At 48.4% G+C, this 23,027-nt stretch overlaps 2 protein-coding genes across 5 annotated transcripts in view; one reads left to right on the top strand and one right to left on the bottom strand.

The window, feature by feature from the left end:
• Positions 1–16,370, top strand: part of Tmem8b (transmembrane protein 8B) — a 26,230-nt gene extending 9,860 nt beyond the window's left edge. Inside the window, exons 4-13 of one of the 2 annotated variants that reach the window (XM_034503811.2) lie at positions 1,560–1,693; positions 1,965–2,233; positions 2,870–3,195; positions 5,765–5,858; positions 5,981–6,104; positions 6,183–6,325; positions 6,501–6,679; positions 11,177–11,323; positions 11,443–11,559; positions 11,794–16,370. In XM_034503811.2, the coding sequence (XP_034359702.1) occupies positions 1,560–1,693; positions 1,965–2,233; positions 2,870–3,195; positions 5,765–5,858; positions 5,981–6,104; positions 6,183–6,325; positions 6,501–6,679; positions 11,177–11,323; positions 11,443–11,559; positions 11,794–12,129 (1,869 nt within the window). In that variant the 3' untranslated portion in view covers positions 12,130–16,370. The remainder of the gene's footprint in view (positions 1–1,559; positions 1,694–1,964; positions 2,234–2,869; positions 3,196–5,764; positions 5,859–5,980; positions 6,105–6,182; positions 6,326–6,500; positions 6,680–11,176; positions 11,324–11,442; positions 11,560–11,793) is intronic. The other variant, XM_076935088.1, reaches the window with a different exon arrangement.
• LOC117709610 (olfactory receptor 13C7-like) lies at positions 16,098–23,027 on the bottom strand. Of its 3 annotated transcripts, XM_076935095.1 has the most exons (3): positions 22,639–23,027; positions 19,571–20,785; positions 16,098–19,157 (listed from the first exon to the last, which is right to left on the bottom strand). In XM_076935095.1, exon 3 carries the CDS (start codon positions 19,040–19,042, stop codon positions 18,092–18,094), a length of 951 nt encoding a protein of 316 aa, XP_076791210.1. In that variant the 5' UTR covers positions 19,043–19,157; positions 19,571–20,785; positions 22,639–23,027; the 3' UTR covers positions 16,098–18,091. The 3 variants fall into 3 exon arrangements, with proteins under 3 accessions (XP_076791210.1, XP_076791211.1, XP_076791209.1); XM_076935096.1 differs by having other exon boundaries at positions 16,098–20,921; XM_076935094.1 differs by having other exon boundaries at positions 16,098–20,785.

The following is a 23,027-nucleotide window of genomic DNA, read 5'->3' as shown; positions in this document are numbered from 1 at the left end:
TCTTCTGACCTGACGTAGACCAGGGCCTCCTTACAGCACTGGGGACTTAGCCCAAAGTGCATGGCTTGGCTGACTTCTTCCATGGCATAAAACATGGTGAAATGTCAGGGCCTGGAAGTTCTTCCACAGAGCAGGCCTTGGAGGTACATCTTCAGAGTGGCCACAAGAATGAGCAATAGTGTTCAGTTTATTGAGCCAACAGAAGGCCACTTGTGTCGTTTAGAGAAGCTCATTAGGAGACCCTCCCCTCCTTAACTGATAGCCATTAGGGCTGGTAAGATATGGATGCTGTGCAGGGCAGTGGTGACACTAAGTGTTGGGGTTGCTGGGTCAGAGTATGGCCTCGGGATCAGAGAACTGAAGGCTTGGTAGTTTGTTCAGTAAAGAGAAGCCTTGGAATGTATGGTAGCTGTCCTTCAGTGTCTGAGGAAACAGTCTGAGGCTGAGGGTCAGGTCAGAGGGGACAGATTTTGGCTTCATAAAGGTTAGTGCTGTCCACAGCTGGGTTGATTCATGTGTTTGGCAGACATTCATGGCAACTTGCACACACTACATTAGGCCTGCGTCTGGTTAGCCAAGTCCTGCTCTCAAGTTCCAAATAGTTTGCTGATTGGAGAGAGTAGTCCTCACTGGTGTGATGAAGCAGAGGGCAGATAGGCGCATATCAGGAGAGCAACTTGGCAACCAACAGTTAAAGGCTTAGGTTGGACCAGAGAACTAGACGAGGCTTCCCAGCTCCCCTAGAACCAGTGTTTAGTTGTAGAATGAGATAGTTTGCTGTTATGGTGGTGTGGGGCAGACCAAGAATGTCTGAGGGGAGGGGTTGGGCTGGGATTGGGTACAGCAAAGCCCAGTTGTCAGTTGGTCTGAACTTGAGTCCCCACGCTTCATTTAGTGCTGAGACCTTGAAGACCCAGATAGGATGAAAGTGTTAAGAAATGACTGTGCAGGGGGCTGAGGAGATGGGTCAGTGGGTAAAGCACTTGCTTTGTAAGCATGAGGACCTGAGTTCAGATCTCTAGAACCACACAAAGCTGGACACAGTAGCACACATGTGTAATTTCTGTGCTTTGATGGCAAGGCAAGGGTGGGGATAGGAAAATCTCCAACAGCTCATGGGCCAGCTAGCCTGGCTCACTCAACTCACAAGAGAGCTGGTAAGCAAGGTGGGAGGTGAAGGCTGACATCTGGGTTTCCCTCTGACATATGCCTGTGTTTTATGGGCATGTACTTGCACTCAAATACACGAACACACAAATGGAAAAGGCACTTCTCCCTTGAAGAGCCTGTATCCATACTTGGGCATGTCTTTCTTCTGAGTGTCTCTTTTTCTCCTAACCCTTGTAGTTAAGCCTGCTGTAATTATTTTTAATACAGCACAGTTCTTAATAAAATGACTACTCAGGTAGGAAAAGTTAGGAGCTTAGAGACCAGAGTAGGAGACCTGGGAGCCAGAGGCTAACAGGGTTTCTTCAAGACCCTTCCAGTGGCTTCTGTAAACCATGGTTTGGTAGTGCCCTCACTGTCTCTCCTGTTCCTGCTGCCTCTTTCTGTTTCAGGGTCTCCAGGATGAGTGTCAGTACCTCCTTCAGCCGCAGCTGATTGTCCGACGACTGCTGGATGTGGCTGTACTGGTTCCTGGCCGTCCTTCAGAGCAAACCCTCTCCTCTCATAATCGTTCAGCCTTGTACAAGTAAGTAAACACGCCAAACCTGGCCCCTGCCCTTTCCTCCTCTGATCTGACACAGGGGCAGTCTTGCTTTCCCTCTAGCCAAAGTAACCCAGAATCCCCAGGGTGGATCTAGGGAGACAACCCAGTCTCCTCTCCCCTAGCACAGAGACATCTGAGCAGGGTCCTGTCCCTGTGCCCTTTATCCCATTCATTCATTGCTTCCTCTTGTTTCCCTCCCCCAGTGTCTCTTACCTCTCTGTCTTTTCTTATCCCCAACCTGTCCTCTGCCCAGGGTCTTTGTGCCAAGTTTCACTTACAGGGTTTCAGCCCAGCTGGTGTGTGTAGGGAGTCGAGGGGCATCTGTCTGTCCCGTGACACTGCGCCTACGTCCCAAGGCCCCACCCCTTCACAACTCAAGCTCTGTGGCCTGTGGAGGTGCCTCAGTATGCCAACTGGAGTTGGCCTTGCCCCCCTGGGGCCACTGGGTCTACGTGCGTGTGGAGACACCATCCCGTGGTCCTGGCAGGACCATCCGCTTCCAGCTGTGTGTACGGTTACAAGGTCAGAACCCCTTCACCTGCCTCAACTCCCTAACCTGTGCATTGATCCGTGGCTGGGGGATATGGCTGTGTTCTGTGACCCTCAGCCCATCCCTGCAGTTTCCCCTCTCCGACCCAGGTGCCTCCATACTCCTAAGGTCCTGCTTCTTTGGAGCTTCAGGTCATGGGGCTGCCTTCATAGTGTGTCTTTGCACCTGACTTGGGACAACTAAAGGCTGTCATTTTTCTTGACTCAATCTCATTTTCAGTTTCCTGGGGTGGACAGGATCGGCCAGGACTTCTGGAACTGCCTTTGTACACAGTTGCAAATCATTAGGCCGACATGTCACATTAGCTTACATTGCAGTGTTTTCAGTGCCTTGAGGAGGGACACATGACCTTAACTCCTTGTAGTATGACCTTGGGGAGGGACAGATGACCTTCACACCCTCCAACTTTGCAGTTGAATAACTGTCACAACTAGAAAACATCTGGGTCCTGTCCTGTGACCCTGGATGGCTCCTTTTCCCAAGGCCACCGTAATCCAGTTTACACTCCTCCCTCCCTCACTAAAGCCTGTCGGGCTCAGTTCTGGTGTCTGGTGGGGCCACATGGCCAAGCAGACCACATGTCTCATCTTTGGTTTCCTCTATTTCAGAGTGTCCACAACCCAGCCTGTCCCGTGCCTTGGTCCCTGGGGCTGCCATGAACATGCCCCAGTCACTGGGCACCCAGCCAATGTCCCCAGAGCCACCATCCCTGGGGACTCCTGTAGAAGGGTCTGGAGCTGTAGCGCCCCCTGAGCACTGCTGGCCAGTGCGTCCCACTCTGCGCAATGAACTGGATACCTTCTCCGTCCACTTCTACATCTTTTTTGGTCCCAGTGTGGCCCTTCCACCCGAGCGCCCAGCTGTTTTTGCCCTGAGGCTGTTGCCAGTGCTGGACAGTGGGGGCGTCCTTAGTTTGGAGCTCCAGCTCAACACGGTATGTCCTAGAAGGGTGGTTTCCCTGTTGGGGAGTCTGAAGGGGAGAGTCGTAGGTGGGTAGGGCCCTTGTCTCCCTCAGGAAGTCGTTCCAGGCTGCTTTTATGCTTTCCTCCAGTTCTCCACACAGTTCTGGTCAACAAGTGGTCTGGGAACTCACTGCCCTGTGATTGCTGCACCAACTAGGCCTCAGAGTGGCCAGTGCTATAGGCTGGCCTCCTGCTGGAGGCTGATCTCAGTGGTGGTTCATCACTCAAGGCCATGCAGCCTGTGTGTAGACAGCTGATGGTATTCCTGATGGTCCACCATGGTTGCTTTCATGAACTCCCATTGAGCTTTGTTTTATCTAAAAGTTGTATCTAGCAAATCCACATGGGCCCTTGTTCTTAGTAGATTCTTTTAGAGTGGTTTTAGATTTATAGAAACAATGAGCAGTAAGTAACTGATTGGGTCTGGAAACTAGCTCAGTGGATAAAGAACTTGCCTTTCAAGCACAAGGACCTGACTTTGCATACAGCTATAATCTATTAGGCACTGAGGAGATGGAGCAGGGTGGTCCCTGGGCCAGTCTGGCCTACTTGGTGAGTTCCAGGACAAATGAAAGGCCATGTTTTAAAACCAAGGTATATAGCATTTGAAGAATGATACTTAACATTGATCTCTGACCTCCACATGCACATACATGTACCCATACATGTACACACAGATATATACACACATAGACATACACAAAGACAGTAGAGACTCCACATATGTCTCCCTTCCCCATGCAGTTTCCCTTATTACTAACAAATTACCTTAAAGCTGTGCATTGGTTATAACCCTGTTCTATTTTAACAGCCTTCAGATATTTCCCATCACTCCCAATGGCTGAGATCACCTCAGTGTCCTGGGGCCCTTGTGCTTGGACTTCACTACACCTGGCACTCATTCCTCTGCTTATACTTTGAGTGGCTATCATGTCTTTGAAATTAATGATCTGAGCTGCTTGTCTGTCTGTCTGTCTGTCTGTCTGTTTGTCTACCTACCTACCTACCTATCAGGCAGAGGCTCGCTATGTAGCCCTGCAGGCCTGGAACTTGCTATATAAACCACGCTGGCCTTAAACTTACAACAATCTGCTTGCTTCTGCCCCTGAAGCATTGGGATGGAAGGTGCACAGCCGCTCCCGGCTCAGTCTTGTATTCGTTCATCTTGATAGCAGGTTTATCCCTGAGTTGTTGTGTTCCACTGAGCTCATCTGGGATTGTGCTGGGTTGCAGACCCTAGGTCTTATAGTCTTTCTTTAAGTATTTATTCCCCCCCCCCCCCACTGGACTATATACCTGGGTACTGCCTTTGGCTAGTCCTATACTAACTTTTACTGAGTATACTTCTGCATATTGCCCTTCTTGGCCTTCCACTTAAAGAAGTGACAAAGCAGTTGTACGGTGCTCACTCTTGCAGTCAAGGAAGGGTACACATACACAGCATTATTTGGTGAGAATTTAGCTGACGAAGGGCATGTGTGATGGTGTACATACATAATCCCAGCACAGGAGGCAAGAGGACTAGAACTCTGGTTACATAATGAATTTCACACCAGGACAGCCTGGGTTACATGAAACGCTATCTCAGAAATTCCAGAAATAATAGTTAAGAATTTAGCTGAATTTAGCCCAGATGCTGCTTCCCTGGAGACTAACAAGTTGAGGTGTGCTCACAAATGTGGGACCTCCCTGAGATTGCTTCTTCAGTTATTTTTCTATCCTGATTTAAATATTTCTCATATGCATTTATTTTTATCCTGATTTAATGTATCAGGCGGCCTCAAATCCTTCCTTAATGAGATGAGCTAATGGTGTCCTGTTTCCTGTTTCCTCCTCATAGACAACCCCTTACCTCCACACCTGGGGGGTCTGCTTTTTAAAAATCTCAATTAGATTGTTACATTAACATTTACTCTCTCTGGCCCCTATTCAATTGGGGGGGGGTGTTATTTTTTTTTTTTTTAATTTATCTCAGTCATCAGAGTGCTTTGCCTGCACATAGGCCTGTACACCACATGCATGCCTGGTGCCTGAGGAAGTGGTGAGTCTCCAGGTGGGTGGTGGGAATCAAACCTGAGTCCTTTTCCAGGACAAGTTCTCTTAACCACTGAGCCAACTCTCCAACCCCAAAATGCGTTTTCTTAATAAGCCTCTTACCTTCAGCCCCAGGGCTAGGTAACTGGGGACTGTAGACATTTCCTTTATCCACAGCTAGTTTCTACATCTGGCACCAGGTGCCCAATTCCTCCCACACACTAACTAGGATGAGCCAAGCTGCCTTCTCTTCCGAAGGGGAGGTTCAGAGTCCGGTCTTGCGCTCTGGTTAGGCTTTGAAAGAACCTGGCTGTGAGGATCTGATGGTTTTCATACTCCTAAGTAAGAGCACAGCTTTGATGGGTTGATCCTGGAGACGTGGGCCCACTGTCCAGGAAGAGAATCCGGCTGTCTAGCCACAGGGAGTGGGGGAAGTGATAGCTGGGTAGTGGTGGCCCACCCATCCCAAGGGTCTGACAGCCTCGTTTGCATATATACCTTGCTCAGAGCTCTCTGCACCAGGAAAATGTGACAGTATTTGGATGCCTGACTCATGAGGTGCCCTTGAGCCTGGGGGATGCTGCTGTGACCTGTTCCAAAGGTGAGGAGGGGAGTGGGGAGTAGGGGGGGGTACCCTCACAAGGGGGGGCAGTTCAGGTTCCCAGAGGTGGGCGCTGACTCCTTGCTGACCTCCTCCTCTCTCCTGGGCTCTTCTACCTTTAGAGTCCCTGGCAGGTTTCCTTCTCTCGGTCAGTAACACCTCCAGAGTGGCCAGGCTGCGAATGCCATTCCCACAGACAGGGACCTGGTTCCTGACCCTCCGGTCTCTGTGCGGCCTGGGACCTCGGTGAGCAACATGGGACACAGTTGGGGTTGGGTTGGGGCTGCCCTGGCCTCAAATAACCAGGAGTGCCTATGCTCGCAGGTTCGTGCGGTGCCGCAATGCCACGGCTGAGGTGCGGCTACGCACCTTCTTGTCCCCATGTGTGGATGACTGTGGGCCCTATGGCCAGTGCAAGCTGCTGCGCACCCACAACTACCTGTATGCGGCCTGCGAGTGCAAGGCTGGTGAGCGGGCTGGGGTGTGGAACAGGCGATACTGGGGGCTTCTGGGGCATCGGGGTGGCCAGCAAGGGTGCCCTGAGAAACTGGGTATGGGGACAGGGTGAGCACAATTGTCTGTTGAACCCACGGTGCCTTCTGTCCTCCTCCACTCTTTATCCCCCCACCCCCCGACCGGCAGGGTGGCGGGGCTGGGGTTGCACAGACAGTGCAGATGCGCTCACCTATGGATTCCAGCTGCTGTCCACACTCCTCCTCTGCCTGAGCAACCTCATGTTTTTGCCCCCTGTGGTCCTGGCCATCCGGAGCCGGTATGTGCTGGAAGCTGCCGTCTACGCCTTTACCATGTTCTTCTCCACGGTACGCAGGGTACCTGTGCTTCACTGTGTGCTTTTACCACAGGGTGGGGAGAGGGTCTACATTTCTACCCCCCCGACCCCCCCCACTTTGAGGATGTATTCTAGAGCTGTGCTCTCCTCTCAATGATGTGTAGAAAGTGACTGTGTTTGTCAGGCACCTTGTGGGGTAAATGGCCTGAGCTGTTTACAAGGTGACCTAACAAGGGTAGAGTTCGAATCCCCTACACTCTACCCACATGGAAGGCAGAAGAGAGATAGGCTGAACACACTGAGTGAACCTCGTAACTGTGGGCTTGGGTTTTCTCTGTAGCCATCATGGAGTCTCTGCGTGCAGGCTTCTTCACTCTCAGTGTGCCAGCCTCCTCTGCTTCTGGTCTCCATTGTTCTCTCTCCAACCCCTCACTCTCCTTAATTTATTTTTTTGAGATAGAGTTTTAATCTATAGACAAGGTTAGCCCACGCTCCCCATGTAGCCCAGGCTGGCCTTAAACTCTTAGTATGCCTGCCTTAGCCCTTCTGAGTTGGGATTACAGGCATGTTCCAGTGATTTCTGTCTGTAACATGTTCACTTTTATGACATAAAAGCATGTCCTCCCATTCAGTCGCTGGCCTTCTTGAGAACTTCATGAGAACTTTTGGAAGGCAGAGGGATCTTTATATTGAGGAGTTTATCAGAAGCCTGTTTTAAAGAGTCTTGAGAACTTTGTCCTGAGGCAGCATGGGAAGTGGCAATGTGGTATAAAATCCTAGCTCTAAGGATGTATAGGGTGCTTGTTTGTTTTAAAACAAGGCATCAGTATATGTAGCTCTGTCTGGCTAGAACTCTCTGTGTAGACCAGGCTACCCTCAAACTCAGAGATCCATGTGCCTTTGCCTCCCAGGGCTGAGATTAAAGGTGTGCACCGCCACATTCAGATTTATAGTTTTAAGTCTCCTGTTCCCGTTATGGAATCTTAGCAGTCCTTCTCCGAGATTTCCAGCTTCCTATAGGCAGAAAGGTTCATGCTACAAGCAAGCCTTTCTGATAAGAATGGCAGAAGTGCATCTCCTATGTAACTTAGTTCCCTAATAGGTTTGTCCCCAGCAAGATCTGACACCTATGGATCTTGTCATCTCAATGATTGTTTTTTAGCAAATTGTGACACACAAGGACTACCTGTGAGCACTGCAAGACTCTTAAATGGATTTTTATTCTCCATGTGTTTTGGCAACAAGAATATCACAAAAGATCTTGTCCAAACGATAACTTAGTGAACAAAAGAGACTGACAGTCTGAGCCCAACTCCTGTAACCTATACAGAGGACGGAGAGAATGGCTACCACAGCTCGTCCTTTGACCTGTACACATATACTGTGACATAGTGCGCACGCGCACACGCACGCGTGTGTGTGCGCACACACACACACACACACACACACCACTATAAAATGTAATTAAAGAGCTGAATATTGCACATGTCATTATGTGCCCCCTGGTATCCAGATCACAGGAATTGTATTCAAGGCCTCCGAGAAAGTAGGGGGCATATGTGTCCAAGTGAAGGTTGTGGGGTCTCCTGGGCACTCAGCTACAGAGGAGCAGAGGAGACTGTAGCCGTGGCACCAGATGGGACCAGTGTACCCCAGTTTAGCTGGCTCCTTTTCAGGCCGGGTCTGATAGTCCTGTCTCTCTTTGTGTTAGATTCTGTTCCTCCTCATGGCTGGGTGCCCTGCCACTGTTCCTCACAGGCTCCTCCTCCGGCTGCCGGTCTGCTCACCCACCCTCAGCCTCATAGAGATCTAAAGTGACTCAGAATTAATAAGAACACGTTAGCATAGCAGGAGCTGTAAGCAAACATAGTCATTCCTTGTACTTTGTACAAGCATTCTGTCCTGGAATAGTCTAGGCAGATGCCTTTGAACTGGAGGAGCCTCCCAGCCTTTCACACCACAAGAAGACCACCCACTTTTTACTGTTTTTATTTTGTGTGCATGAATGTTTGTGTACAAGGATCACAGTGACAAGGATTGTCCATGAGTGTTCTCTTCCTTGTCTAAGATCTTCTAGATAGTACACCCCAGGAAGTAGCACCCTGGTGCTTATCTGGGGTACAGGAGCAGGCAGCAAGTCTATGCGTCAGGACTTTATAGATATAAAATGTTCTCTTAAAAGTAGGCTGAAAACATAGCACGTGATTCTGTATGTAGTCAAGCAATTCAGATAGTGAGACCAGAAGCTGACAGCCACTGAAGTGTGCTTGTAACGTTGCTGACTAATCCCCATGACTGCACTAAGATGGCGGGTGGATGTTTGTTTAGTTCTTGTGTTGTGTCTGCAGATGAAGGGAAGTTGAATGTGTTACCCAAGGAGAAAGTGAATGGTAGCGCCTAGGCTGTCACTCAGCCTGGCCCCACTTACCGACAACACTCCCCGTGTGTTCAGGCACCGGCATGAATCCACACACTCCTCTGACCTCAGCTTCTCAGAACTCCTGGAGAGCAGAGAAATACAGGACTTATGGGGTACTTCTGGCCAAGTTTTTCCAACTGTCCCCCATTGTTTCCTCCTTCTCTCCCTCCTCCTTTCTCTGGAAAGTGAATCTAAGCTCTAGCTGAGCCATATTCCAACCCCCCAAACTCTTAAAAGATAAGAGTCACTTAGGAAATCTAACCAAATTAAAGTAAGTAAATAAACAAACATTTCAGTACTTTAGCTGCACAGTCCACACCACATTCTTTTGCTGCTACCCGAGTCCTATGATCAGGTGCCCGGGCACGCAGAGAGAGCCCCCATCCTGGAGCTGTGTCCAGCCTTTCTTGGTGATTGCTGACATCCTGGCTTCAGGCTCCATTCCTTGTTACCTCTCCTGTTCCTCAGACTAACACAAGTAATTCTCGGTGACTCTTGCTGAGTGGTCTCAGGACAAAATTGAATTAGGAAACAGAAAAATAAATCTCATCACATCCTGAGTACAAATACCTTGGTCTCTGCGTGAATTAAAGATGTTTGCGTTTTTAGATTGAGCCTGAATACCCTATTTTGAATCACTGGATAAGCTATATATTCATAGTCTAAAAATGTAAACTTCTCTAGTTTAGTTAATTTTTCCATATCATCTTATGCGTAGCACACAGAGTGAAGAAGCAGAGTGAGCACATGTTAGGACAAGGCTAACAGAGCAAGTCTTCTTAGTGCCTCTCCCTCCCACCCACCCCGTGCAGAGAGGCCCTAGGAGACGGCCCTGTGACTCCCTCAGGCCTGTCCTCAGCATCTGCTGCCTACACTTTACCCTTGTCCTGCTGTGCTGTGGTCAACCTTGTCTGAGGTGAAGGATTCACCACAAGTCCCACTTCCTGAATCTGTTGAGCTCTCTGTTCCGTGTGCTCCAAAGGCAGGTGCAAGACCATGATTAGGCCTGAAATATAAAATCAATGCTTGAAAAGTAAAGCTAAGCCAGAAACAGTGTCTGTTAGATTTACTCAGTGGCTCATAGTTTTTTCATCTGATTTTGAAATAGGAGACTAGCCAAATAGCTGCCTGTAATCCTAGCACACAGGATGCCGAGACAAGAGGATTGCTACAAGTTTGAGGTCAGCTTGAACTGCATAGTAAGTTCTAGGCCAGTCTGAGCAACAGAGGCAGACACTGTCTCAGAGTGGGTGAGACATTGTCGGGGACAGATATTTAGGAAACAGTGCCCAGTGAATCCATATTCAAGTGTCAATTCTTTATGGTTGAGGAGAGGAGGGTCATGTCCCTTTGCCACATGGTATCCTAGTGTGACTGCCACCCTGCCCTTCATGGCCACAGTGCCACTCTTCATAGCCATACCATCACTGGGTTGGGGGTGGGGAGCTGTTGAATTGCCTGTCCTGAGGTAAGCTGTGAGTGCATAGTCTAGTTCAGAGAGTAAGAGCCTAAGAGACCAGAACTGGATACCATTGAGGCCTGAGATGGGTTGCTGACAAGACTCAGTAAGCATAAGGGTGAGGGTTAGGACTGCCTCAGCCCCTGGCTGGGTACTTTACATAGCATATGTATCCCAGAATCGGGGTGAGGACGATGAAGGGCCAGTGTCGGAGCTGCCCGACACATTTGGCTGGAAAGTAGACAAGACCTTGCTGCCATATTCTTCTGAAGGATGAGAAGAGTCAGGGCTAGAGAGATGGCTCAGTGGTAAGAGCACTGGCTGCTTTTGTGGAGGTCTGGGTTTGATTCCTAGCATTCACATGGTGGCTCACAGCTAACTGCAGTCCAGGTCCAGTGGATTCTCTGCTCTCTTCTTGCACCACTGTATGCATGCAGTGCACAGATGTACATACAGGCCGGCACCATACACAGAAAATAAATCTAAAAAATAAAGGAAGGAAAGAATCAGGCATTCTAGGATTGCTCACCTGTGACCTCTGAATTCTGGTTCTTGGACAGAGAAGTAGCCTTCATGTGGTCTTTCTTTGGTTTCATAGCCCTGGACTTGTGGCCTCAAGGCCCATTAACACCTGTTATTTCTTCTTACAGTTCTATCATGCCTGTGACCAGCCAGGCATTGTTGTTTTCTGTATCATGGACTACGATGTACTTCAGTTCTGTGACTTCCTGGGCTCCTTGATGTCCGTATGGGTTACCGTCATTGCCATGGCTCGCTTGCAGCCTGTGATCAAGCAGGTTAGTCCAGAGTGTGTCCTGGGAGACAAGATAGCGAACCTTGATTTCAAATCCACTCATGCTTGAGGCTTTTCTGTGTTGCCACATGCTGGCCCAGCCCTAGCATCCTTTCTCTGTAGGTGCTGTATCTGCTTGGGGCTATGCTGCTGTCCATGGCTCTGCAGCTTGACCGGCATGGACTTTGGAACCTGCTTGGACCCAGCCTCTTCGCCCTCGGGATCTTGGCCACAGCTTGGGTAAGAGTGGAGAGGTCTGTGAAGGGCCAAAGAGGGAGCAGGAGTCAATGCAGGGCACTGGCTATTTGGTCCCCACTTTAAGGTAGCCTTGCATTCTGTCGTCATCACTTGCTGTCCACGGTGGCCACTCAGATCTTGGCAGGTGCCACCTAGGACTCAGGGGAAGTCTGAACAGGCTCTGGCTTGGATTCCAGGGCCTTGTGTTTCTGAATCCCACTTCTCTGCTTCCCCCAGACAGTTCGAAGCGTCCGGCGCCGGCACTGTTACCCACCAACATGGCGCCGCTGGCTCTTCTACCTGTGCCCAGGCAGCCTGATTGCTGGCAGTGCCATCCTACTGTATGCTTTCGTGGAGACCCGGGACAACTACTTCTACATTCATAGCATTTGGCATATGCTCATTGCTGGCAGTGTGGGCTTTCTGCTGCCTCCCCGTGCCAAGACTGACCACCGGGTCCCTTCTGGAGCCCGGGCCAGGGGCTGTGGTTACCAGCTGTGCATCAATGAACAGGAGGAGCTGGGCCTTGTGGGCCCAGGAGGGGCCACTGTCAGCAGCATCTGTGCCAGCTGAGAGGGGCTTTGGGCCAAGCTCTGAGGGGATATGAACCCTGCATAGGGTTCCTCCTAGGGCTGTGGAGCCCACCTAGGTACAAGGGATAAGTTGTGTTTTTTAATGACACAGTCTTTCTCAAGGATGACTGTTTTCAGGGACCAGGAGGCTTTCCTAAGACATGGAGAATTTCATAAGAGCCTAGAGTCCTCTGTGTTTTTAGAGTCCTTCTTAAGGATGAGCTATGCAGGACACTGAGCCCCTGAGGACCAGGGAGTCCCTAGGGTGTGGAGCCCTTCTTGGTGATAGGGAACCCTCCTACAGACATGAGATACTTCCCAAGGAGACAGATTTTCATCAGCAATGTGTCATCAGTACAGAGGGAAAAGGAGTCCATCCTGGAGAAACAAGTCACCAGGTTTTCCCAGTGGCTTAGCAATATTGGCCTTGGGCTGCTGTGCTGGGCGGAAGGGCTGCGAGAGAGAGAGAGAGAGAGAGAGAGAGAGAGAGAGAGAGAGAGAGAGAGAGAGAGAGAGAGAGAGAGAGCGAGCGAGCTAGAGCGAGCTAGCTGGGACTGGGACTGCCAGGCAACTGGTGTCCTGATGTGGTACAGGTAGAGTCTGATATGTCTCCAATGAAGTATGTGCTGCCTTTATTTCCCTTGTTGGGGTCAGGGTGTGGGAAAATGGGGGGAGGAGGACACTGAGGAAAATTTTGAGAGTGACAGGGACCTTCCTGGAGAAGATGCTGGAAGCTACTGTCTGTGGTTTCTGCCCCGTGGCTTGTACACAGGCATCCCTCTCATCTGGTCCCCGTGCTTAATTTCAAATACTCCCTGGTGCCCATTTCCCAGTTGCTATGGATCCTAGTCTGGAGTAGTGAAGAGAGGTGTGTGCATCCATGTGTGTGTGTGCTTGCTGTGTATATACAGAGATGAATTAGTGAGACAGACTTCCCCCATGACGCCTACACCCACAGAGAAGGAAGCTGAAGTGCCAATTTGTACCTGTTACTCTAATTTCAGCTTCAGCTGAAATTAGAGTAACAGGTACAAATGTCAGATGTAGAAGGCACCACAAGAATGGAGCTACTATTTTAAGCTTCCTTTTTTTTCTTGCATGACAGAAATAATCTTGTATAAATTGAGATTTTTTTCTTATTTTGTGTGTGTGTGTGTATATGTGTGTGTGTGTGAGAGAGAGAGAGACAGAAAGAGAGAGAGAGAGAGAGAGAGAGAGAGAGAGAGAGAGAGAGAGAGAGACTCTCACTATTTATATAGTTTGTTCTGGCTCAGATCTCATGATCCTCTGGGTCCTGGAATTAGAGACATGGACGCCATACCTGGCAACTGGACTTGTTCTTTTCCCATGGGTTCATAGCTGAGTTTTGAGGGTCTTGTCTTATGCTGAGATGCTAGAACATTCTTTCTGGTCCCCAGTATCCATAGTTTACCATATTCTGAGAGTTCAGTCAACGCAGTTGGTTCCCAGTCAGCAGTCAGATGTGCTGAGAGGTTTTTGTTCTGTGTGTGTAGCCCCACGTTCCTGCACCCATGCATTCTGTGCCACACGAGATGTTCTTGATTGGTCACCCAGACACAACATGAAGCCAGTTCTCTTCTGGGGTCCTGTGCTGGGTTTTACTTGATAAGGCAAAAGATGAGTTGTTTTCTCTTTTAAGCTCCGTAGATGGAGCCAGGGGGCTCTGCTCCTATCTCTTTAGGCAACCTAAGACAGTGCTCACTTCTTCCCTCCTCCTCAGCCCGTTCACTTGTCAGTCTGGAGAAGGAGCCAGCCTCCATTTCTACCAAACCTTCCCTCTGTGCCTTAAGTTCTTTCTATTCTCTTCACAGCCCAAGCCTTTGAAACTCAGAGCCTAGAAAACACCACTTTATTCTTTACTCTCTGTAATAAAATCTCTTTTCTGAGGTACTGAGTACAGAATAAAGTAGCTGACTGAGTGGCCAGGAGTGAAGGTGTATAGGCTGGGTGTCCGTTCCTATATTAAAAGTGCTATTCTTGGGCCAGGTATGGTGGTGCATGCCTTTAACCCCAGCATTCTGGGGCTAGGAGCTGGTGAGTTAACATGAGTGAGAGCCAGCCAAGGTTACATAGACCCTCTCTTAAAGAAGAATAAAGTAAAATAAAATAAAATGGCTGGAGAAATGGCTCAGCAGTTAAGAGCATGCATTGCTATTCAGAGGACCTGAGTTCGATTCCCTGTATCCAGTTACTGGCTAAGATGCCTGTAACCACAGCTCCAGGGGACACGCTACCTCTGGGCTCCATGGGCACCTCTCCACACAAGTGGCATACACTCACACAGACACAAACACACATACACATGATTAATAAATTTTTTTAAAAAGAAGAAATGCAATTTTTTACCTTATCTATGGCCGTACCACCCTCAGTATACTCATGCTTGTATGATCTCAGAAGCTAAGCAGGGCTGGGGCTGGTCAGTACTTGGATGAGAGATAAGCCATTCTCACCCTAAGATAGGTAGAACTGGTCATGAGGACGGTTGACCCAATAGCCAGGGCTCAGGACTGACTCAAGGCAACAAAGAGGGAAGAGGGTTGGGACACCTTACTCTGTTGGGGGTTGGCAGGGACTTCTGGTGAGGGGGTCTTGAGTGAGAAATCTTAAGTGGATAAGATGTTGGAAACATTTCTCTGTGGTTGTGAGTACGCATCTTTTATTCCTTTCCTGAGACACTCACTCCCTCTGGACCCTGTCACTAATGTACTTAGAACACAGGATGTATTGCCCAGCCTGTTACACACGCTAGACACACAGGTCAGGACATGGTTGGAAAGGATTCCAGTGATGGGGAGAGACAGAGGTAGGAAAGACTGATAGATATTTAGGGACCTGTGAGAGTGAAGTGGTCTTGGAGAGAGGGAGGGGGGAGAGGGACGAAGATAAGCAGCTAATGGTGTTTTGAGGAGAGAGGTGGTATGCTCTTTACCTTTTGGGAGAAGGGAAATACAAACATTCCCTTACATACTGGAAGCATTTAAGCAGAAGAGCAGCGTGAACAAACGTGTTTTGATGGCTGGCGTGAAGGATGTGTTTGGGGGAGGAGAGTCAGTGACCAAGCATGGCAGTATTGAAAGAGAAATGGTGGGGGCTCCTTACAGTGGAAGGAGGAGACGGGTGCCGATGCATCAGCGCCGACGGCGACGGCGTGTGTGGCGTGTGGCGTGTGAAAGTCTCAGGCGTCCACTCTCTTTGACTTGGATTATGGCTCTGTTCCCTGAAATGGTGACTCTCAGGATTGACGATGTTGAGTACAGTTTGAGACATTTAGAATTAGAGGTATTTGTTGGAGGAGCCAGCAATAAGGCAGGACTGGAAAGAGCAGGTGAACCAAGCCCGAGTCCTTAGTTGTCTGCTGCCTTGGATCATTGGGAACATCTAAGATCCAGCAAGCCTGGCCCGTCATAGACACAGACAGGGCTGTGGCCAGTACTTACTGCTGTTTTCCTTGCATGTGTCTGTACACACAGACACACCTACCACACTTCTTGGAGCATACCTAGTAACACCAGTTCAGTGTTGCCAGGTCACGGTGATGTGAGAACCTCCATGTGACAATTCAGTTCTACAGCCTTGTCAGGAAAGCCCTGTTAGAGCCAGGAGGGTGCGTTAGCGCTGATAGCATCCTGCCCCACAGGAGCTCGCTCTCACGTTGGTGATACGAACGTAAGCATGGACTCAGTCCCAAATGATGGGCCCCAACAAAAGAAGATACCTTAAAACACATCAGAAAATGTGTGAGGGAGCTAGTGTCTAAAGTGGCCTGAAAACTTGACCTTGGTGCGATTCATGAAGAGCATGAGCAAAGCCGGGAGGGTGGGCGTGGTACAGATGATGTAATTAGAGGTTGGCCATGTAGGGGAGGGGGAGTCATGCTTCGGAAGCAGGCCCTGAGGACTCAGCCTTAGGATTTTAGACTTAACACTGTGAGAGTGGGAAGCCATGAACAGTGCTGCACGGAGTTTATTGTAGAGATCGTGGGTAATTAACAAATTAGACATGACCCCAGAGAACACGAAAATGCATCGACATTGTATTCAGGAATGCAAACAAAAGCACTTTGTTTTGATTAAAATTTTTCTTATTTTTTGAGAAAGGGTCTCACTGTGTAGCCCTGGCTGGCTCAAAACTCACTATGTACACCAGGCTGACCCCAAACCCATGGAGTTCCGCCTGCTTCTTCTCCCAAGTGCTGAGATTAAAGAAATGCACCACATGCTTTACTTTCTTGGAGTAATTTGACCAACATTAGACAAAATTTGAAACCTTCAGTGTCTTTCTGTGTCTTCTGTTTGTAGTCTGTGGTTACTGGCCTATCTATAGTCTGACTATTGTGTATATGTGTCTGATGTCTGACTGTCCTTGTTTCTTATCTGTTCTGTGTCTGAATGTGTCCCTGTCCCTGTGTCTGATCTCTGGCTGTCCTGTATCTATCTCTAAAATTGCCTTTTAGGTGTATTTATAGACCAGCACAGACACTACGGCATAGGACACAAATGAGGACTTCTTACCAAAATCTTAAACAGGGTTTTAAAAAGGAAGTAACTTTACTGCTCCCAACTGACCTAGGATAGTAAACAAAACCACACGGAGGTTATCAACCTATGACCACAGAGGTCATCAACCTATGACCACAGAGGTTATCAACCTATGACCACAGAGGTTATCAACCTATGACGACATGTGGCTTTCAGCATTTATGTCAAGGCATTTGTTTTAAACTTGCTTCCAACCCATTAGCTGTTTTTAGCAGATGATTACCACAACATGCACACAGTATTTTGGGTCGAGGCATGGACAGGCACATAAGATTAAAACTGTATTAGCTTAGGTTGAAAAGCTGCTTGCATGGGGAATCCAACACCTAGTAAGACCAGTTACATTGTTCTCTTAAAAGCCAAGTTAAACAAGCTGAGCACACAGTAGGACTGCAGGCTTAGTACACGGTCTTAAATAATCTCAAGGTATATTACTATGAGATCTGTCAAAAGTTCAGTCTTTTAGTACAAGATTAGACTTACACAATCTTGGGAGTGGTTAGATCATGCAAGCTGGAAACTTTTCCAGGCCCGCTGGTCTGGCAGTCAAGCCACGGTTGTGAGGGAAGAATTAGAGTTGAAGAAACAAACAGAAAACTGTCCAGCTCTTTCCAAGGTTAACTTCTCACAGGCCTGCAGAGAAGTGGGCTTCTGACACATAGCTGCACTTGGCTTAGCTTGAGAACAGCTTAGAGATGGGAATCCGGCTAGAACTGCATTGGCTGCTAACAAGGTTGCCACATGAGTGCTCCTGAGGGCTGGGTGTTGCTCACTTTGGCTTCCCAGTTTCTGTGCATGTTTCTCGTGGGCAACTCTTAACCAAACCCATGCAAAAGGAGATTCTTGGAAGTACACTTTTAACCTAGTTTGTCTGTCCTGGTACAAAGCTGCTATTGGTAACTAAGCTAACTCTGTTGGGATTTTGAACCTTGCATGAGTCTGTGAAGGAGAGATGATGGCAGAGGAAACCAAGTGTCTACACTTTTGGGCTGACTCCATAGCTTTTGTTGATCATTACGGTTTTCAAAAGTCTCCAGTCCTCTCCTTTTGTCCAGCCATGTGCCAGCCTGAGCTTCCCCTCCTCCTTGTGTTAGTTGTGGCCCTGAGTTGGCCACTGAGACCCAAGAGTGGAAGTGCCCGTGTCACTTCTAGGCTGTGAGCGTCCATGCAGGCCTGTTTACTTCTCTTTTCCCTGGTCATGGTGATCGGCAGTGTTCTGGATTGCAACTATATTATCCTGAGTCCCCGAAGGGTGAAACAGAGCAAAACCCCAGCCAAGCTTCAATAAACCCAAAGCGTAAGTGAGAGACAGGCCTTAATGTTTTTTAAGCCACTGAAAAATTAAAGTCATTACCACAATAGTGCTTACTCTCTGCTGACTGACAAAGACTAGGCTAAGAGTTAAAAGTGGGACATTTTCCTGGTGAGGAGACCTCCCCGTACCAGGGCTGTGAGAGCAGCTTTCACCTCTGTGTTCCTCAGACTATAGATGAAGGCGTTCAGAGAGGGTGCCACAATCGCATAGAGTAACGTGATAATCTTATCCACGCTGGGGTCTTTGTCTTTGGGCTTGAGGTACATGAAGGAGATGGTTCCATAGAAAATTACCACCACTGTGAGGTGGGCAGAGCAGGTGGAGAAGGCCTTGTTCCGGCCTGCAGCAGAGGGCATCCTCAGGATAGCAGCCAGAATGAAAATGTAAGAGAGGCATATGAGCAGGAGCGGGGCCATTGTCAGGACAGTTGTGGCCACCATTAATATCAGTGCATTGAGGGAAATGTCCCCACAGGCCAGTTTCAGCACTGCCAAGATCTCACAGAAGAAATGGTTGATGATGTAATGACCACAGAAGGGGAGGCGCCAGGCAAGGATGGAATGCAGGAGCGAGTTGGCAAAGCCCGTTCCCCAGCTTACTATTGCCATCCGTATGCACAGCTGCCCATTCATGAGCTCTGAGTAGCGAAGTGGCTGGCAGATAGCCACATACCGGTCATATGCCATCACAGCCAGAAGCAGGCACTCGGTAGCACCTAGGGCCAGGGTCATGTACATCTGCAGGGCACAGCTGGGGAAGGAGATGGTCCTATGGACAGCCAGGAAGTTGAGGAGCATCATAGGTGTGAAGGAAGAGGTACCACAGATGTCTATGAGAGAGAGGTTGCTGATGAAGAAGTACATGGGGCTGTGCAGATGGGGGTCCAGAACAATCAGCCCCACAAGGAAGGAGTTCCCTAGTAGTGTTATACAGTAGATTCCCAGACAGAGCACAAACAGAATGATCTCTAGGCTGTGGTGGTCCTGGAGTCCCAGCAGGACATACTCTGCCACCGCTGTGTGGTTTGTCTGATCCATCTCATGTCTTCTTTTGCCACCAGGACCACACAGCTCTTGCTGGATGGAAAATGAGCAAGACGGTCGTGGGACCTGCAGCAGGTCATCCCTTCTCTCTGGGATTTAGTCCCACCATCTATATAATGAGAGTCAGACTTTAGGTCTGCAGTTTGCCCTCTTAGCCTGCGTTCTATTGACAGAGCTGGGGGAGAGTGTGCCACATTTTGGTCCCCTAAACTCTTCACTGTTCTCTACAGAGGTGTTCAGAGGAGGAAGGAGACTCATGTTTGATGCCCAAGTCTCCATCCACCTGTGTGCTAGTATTACAGGTGTGCGCCGCCACACCCAAGTTTATCACGGGTTCTTGACTGTTCAAAGGAATCCCTTTTCTAAATCGTGGCTTCCTATGACAATGGTGTGTGTCTGCTGCATTTCTGCTTCATGTATCTACTGGGTATTTACTGAGTACCTGCTCTGTGCTAGGTATTGTTTCAGAGCCTGAGGCTCCAAAAGAAGTAAAGAGAGAGAGAGAGGGGGAAAATGTCATACCTGTATAGTTACTGCCGGGAGGTGCTCCGGAAGTCAGGTGTTTGGTGGATGCTGCCGCCTAGCACAGGATTATTTTGTCTCCCCGGGGATGTATAAGTCTGATTGCTGGTCATCTCTCTTTAAGCAGTTGCAGGACAGTCTCTTGATTTTAAAAGCAAGATACAAGAGCATGCACGCTCAGGAGAGCTGCTGCTGGTCACGGCGTTTAACCTGCTTCTGAAGGCCTGTGAGCTAAGTACTGTGGACACAGCAGAGAAGCTGCGGCTTCTGCCTCCCTGAAGGTTAAAACCATTCACCCTCTTGCTCTCAGTGACCTTGGACACAATGCTTCCTCTCTTGGGGTTTTGGTTCCTTGAGAGTCTCTCAAGAAGTCAAATCTGAACTCTGAAGAGACTAGTTAACTTAGTCATCATTGGATGTGTGGTTACAAAACGATCTGGTTTAGTTCAACTCCTGGCAGTTGTAAATTGGGTGGAAGGTATAAACCCACCTCTCTGTCCTTTTCTTCATTACTCTCTCACAAAGGCCAAGGGGGATGGCAGAGACATTTGAGGCTTTTGTTAACACTCTGCTTTACTCTCCTCCCTCATGTGAGCTGCATCTGTTCTACACACTGGCTTCAGTCTTGGTAGAGAACATTCACCATTAGATAGAAGTACCCATAATCCAGGCTCATTGCTCTTCCCATGAGAGGTCCTTAGGCTGGACCAGCATTTCTCACTCATTCCTCGAGGCTTAGCTTGCATACCTTCCCCGTGTGGCTGCCTCATATGGCTCTGACCACCCTGATAGCAGGATGCTCTTCTGGCTGTTATCAGACGTATTTCACTGTATTATGTTATGGCTACTCCCACCCCTCTCTGACTAGACTATTGAATAGTGAGTTATTGAAATGAGAAGTATACATCCAGTTTGTTACTATGAGTTATTGAAGTTAAAGGGATACAACCAATTTGTTAGCCATGGCCCTCCTGTGTCCCGTCCCCAAGAAGACCAATGATTGCCATTCCGACTGAACCATGTGTTGAGATGACTGCTATTACTCTGCCCCGTGTAGTGATCTCTGATATGAAGACTTCTCTCCCTTCACCAGAAAGATGTAGCTGTTGAGATTGCTAGAAGAGGCTTTTGGAGAGAGGCAGGGAGTTGAGAATAGTTGCTTTTTCTGGGGGCGGGGCATCAGGAGCGTTGCGGGCTTCGTCACAGCTTCAGGATCTGCTTATGACACATTAAAGCAATGAGAACCAACCCATTTTAAGTGAAGAAAATACCAGTTTCCAGGCAACCAGCAGCTTCAACTCACAACTTGGACACATGATGGGCCATATCAGTCAGGATGTGCTGGGTTGTGCTGCAGTAACACAAAACCTCATAATTTTAGCTGTCTTAATATGACAAATGTGTCTTTCTTAGTATTCACATACTGTGGATTCTGGAAGGTTCTTTTAGAGACTGACTAAGAGAGGTCTCTGCCACTTGGGATATCACCAGTTATTGGTGGAAAGGACACTCTAGAATAACCCCGCCATCATTTAAATGCTCATACCCAGAGTTGCCACACTGTACATCTCCCTGTAAACTACTGGGCCTGTGTAGTACCAACACAGGTTCAGAAGAGCGAGAACCAGTAAGGTTACTGCATATCAGCACTGTATTTGAGCACCTTGATATCTCACAGCACCCTCAAATCCATTCTAAATAAGGCATGGTGGTATGTGCATGAGGATTGTAGGTTTGAAATCAATCTGATCTACATGGGGGAGTACCAGGTCAGATTTTCTTTCTTTCTTTCTTTTTTTTACAAGTGATTCTAGCATCTGTGTAGATGACACTGTTATGTCCTGGAAAAACACCATATTTAAAGAACTATGAGACATGGACTGTCTCCCAGAACTACACCTCTGCTCTTTTCCTATTGTCTTCTACCTCGTGGAGGCAGAAGCAGAGCAGGGCTGAGTTCTGGAGTGGAAAGGAATAGACCTGGGTTTGATTTCTGGCTTTTTGTTCTTATCCTGTTGTGTGACCTTGGCCAAGTTCTTCCAACTCAGAAAATGGAGCCATTCAATTAGGTCATCTCTGGTCCTCTGTTACCTCCCAAACATCCCATTGTGTTGTCCCAGAAACTTCTAACCCTGAGGCCTGACAGACTAGTGTTAGTGTGCAAGGTAATTATGACATTAGTTTCATTGCTGGTGAATCTAATGCTAACCATGAAATTCTTTAAAATGCAGGCTTCAGACATTGTTTTTATAGAAAGGAAGGGACATGATAAATAGAATGGCCCCTTTCCTTTATATGCCTGGATTTCTACGTTACCACTTCCACCAGCACCGTGTGACAGGGTCGTGAGAGAGGCCTTGGAGTCAGGCTGACCAAGGCCCACACACATCTTTGCCGATTGCTAGCATCGAACAAAGAGTGTAAAGGTTGGGCCTTGTTGTAGCCTTGCTCCGTGTATGTTGCTGGCTCTGGGGCCGGAATGGCCCTTTACTAGGTCTGGACACCTTCACAGAAGAATGAGTTGTCTCCTTTCATAATTGCTGTGTGGTAGCCTTGGGTCAGTCCGTCCATCCATCCATCCATCCACCCACCCACCCTCCCTCTTGTCCTGACAGGCTTTTTTTTTTTTTTTTTTTTTTTTTTTTGAGACAGGGCCATTGACTAGCCTGGAGTTTGCTATACTGACCAGGCTGGCCTCAAATTTATAGTGATCCCCCTGCCTCTGCCTCCCAAGTGCTGGGACTGTAAGTGTCACCACCATGCTTAGTTTGCCAACAGCTTTCGAGTCTTCATTTTCTTACCTATCTTAGATAGATGGTGGTGTTTTCAAGGAAGTGGTGATATTTTAGGAATGCAGTGTGTGTGTGTGTGTGTGTGTGTGTGTGTGTGTGTGTGTGTGTGTATGTGTGTGTATGTGTGTGTGCAGTGAAGCTTTTAGTACAGAGTCTGGCTCATGGTAAATATTCAGCCAGTGTAGATATTATTATTGTCATGTAGTAAGTACTTTAGCTTTTAAATATTTTGATAAAAAGTTACTGAGAATAACATACCAGATGAATGCTCCTTACCTTCCTGACCCAGTGGCATAAGAATATGTGGGGATCTAGAGCCACGTTAGCTGATCTGAAGATTGCGGAGCTGGTGGGGTAGTCCTGAGCTCAGAACTAGGAGGTGCAGTGTGCTAAGGTGGGTCAGGCTGAAGGGCCCCAAGGATCAGTGTCCAGGTCCCCTGTCACATAGCCTGCTTGCTCCCTTTCCAGGGACCACATAGTCCCTGCCCAATTTAAAGTTAAACTCTACAAACTCACAAACTTTCAGGTTTGCCAGCTGAGGGACTTGGGCCCCTGGGACTCTCCAGATTCCTTGTTCTGTCCCAAGAGGTTCCTGATGATGTGAGGTGGACAGAGAAGCTGAAGGTTGGGCCTTGTTGTAGCCTTGCCCTGTGTATTCCACAGGT

The sequence above is a fragment of the Arvicanthis niloticus genome, chromosome 5, assembly GCF_011762505.2.
Source record: "Arvicanthis niloticus isolate mArvNil1 chromosome 5, mArvNil1.pat.X, whole genome shotgun sequence".
In the NCBI taxonomy this organism is placed as follows: domain Eukaryota; kingdom Metazoa; phylum Chordata; class Mammalia; order Rodentia; family Muridae; genus Arvicanthis; species Arvicanthis niloticus.
The sequence above is the reverse complement of the archived record's forward strand: the minus strand, read 5'-3'. Positions and strand labels throughout refer to the sequence as shown.

Excerpts from the sequence above, each read along its gene's own strand:
- LOC117709610 (XM_076935096.1), bottom strand. The coding sequence starts at position 19,042 with ATGGATCAGACAAACCACACAGCGGTGGCAGAGTATGTCCTGCTGGGA.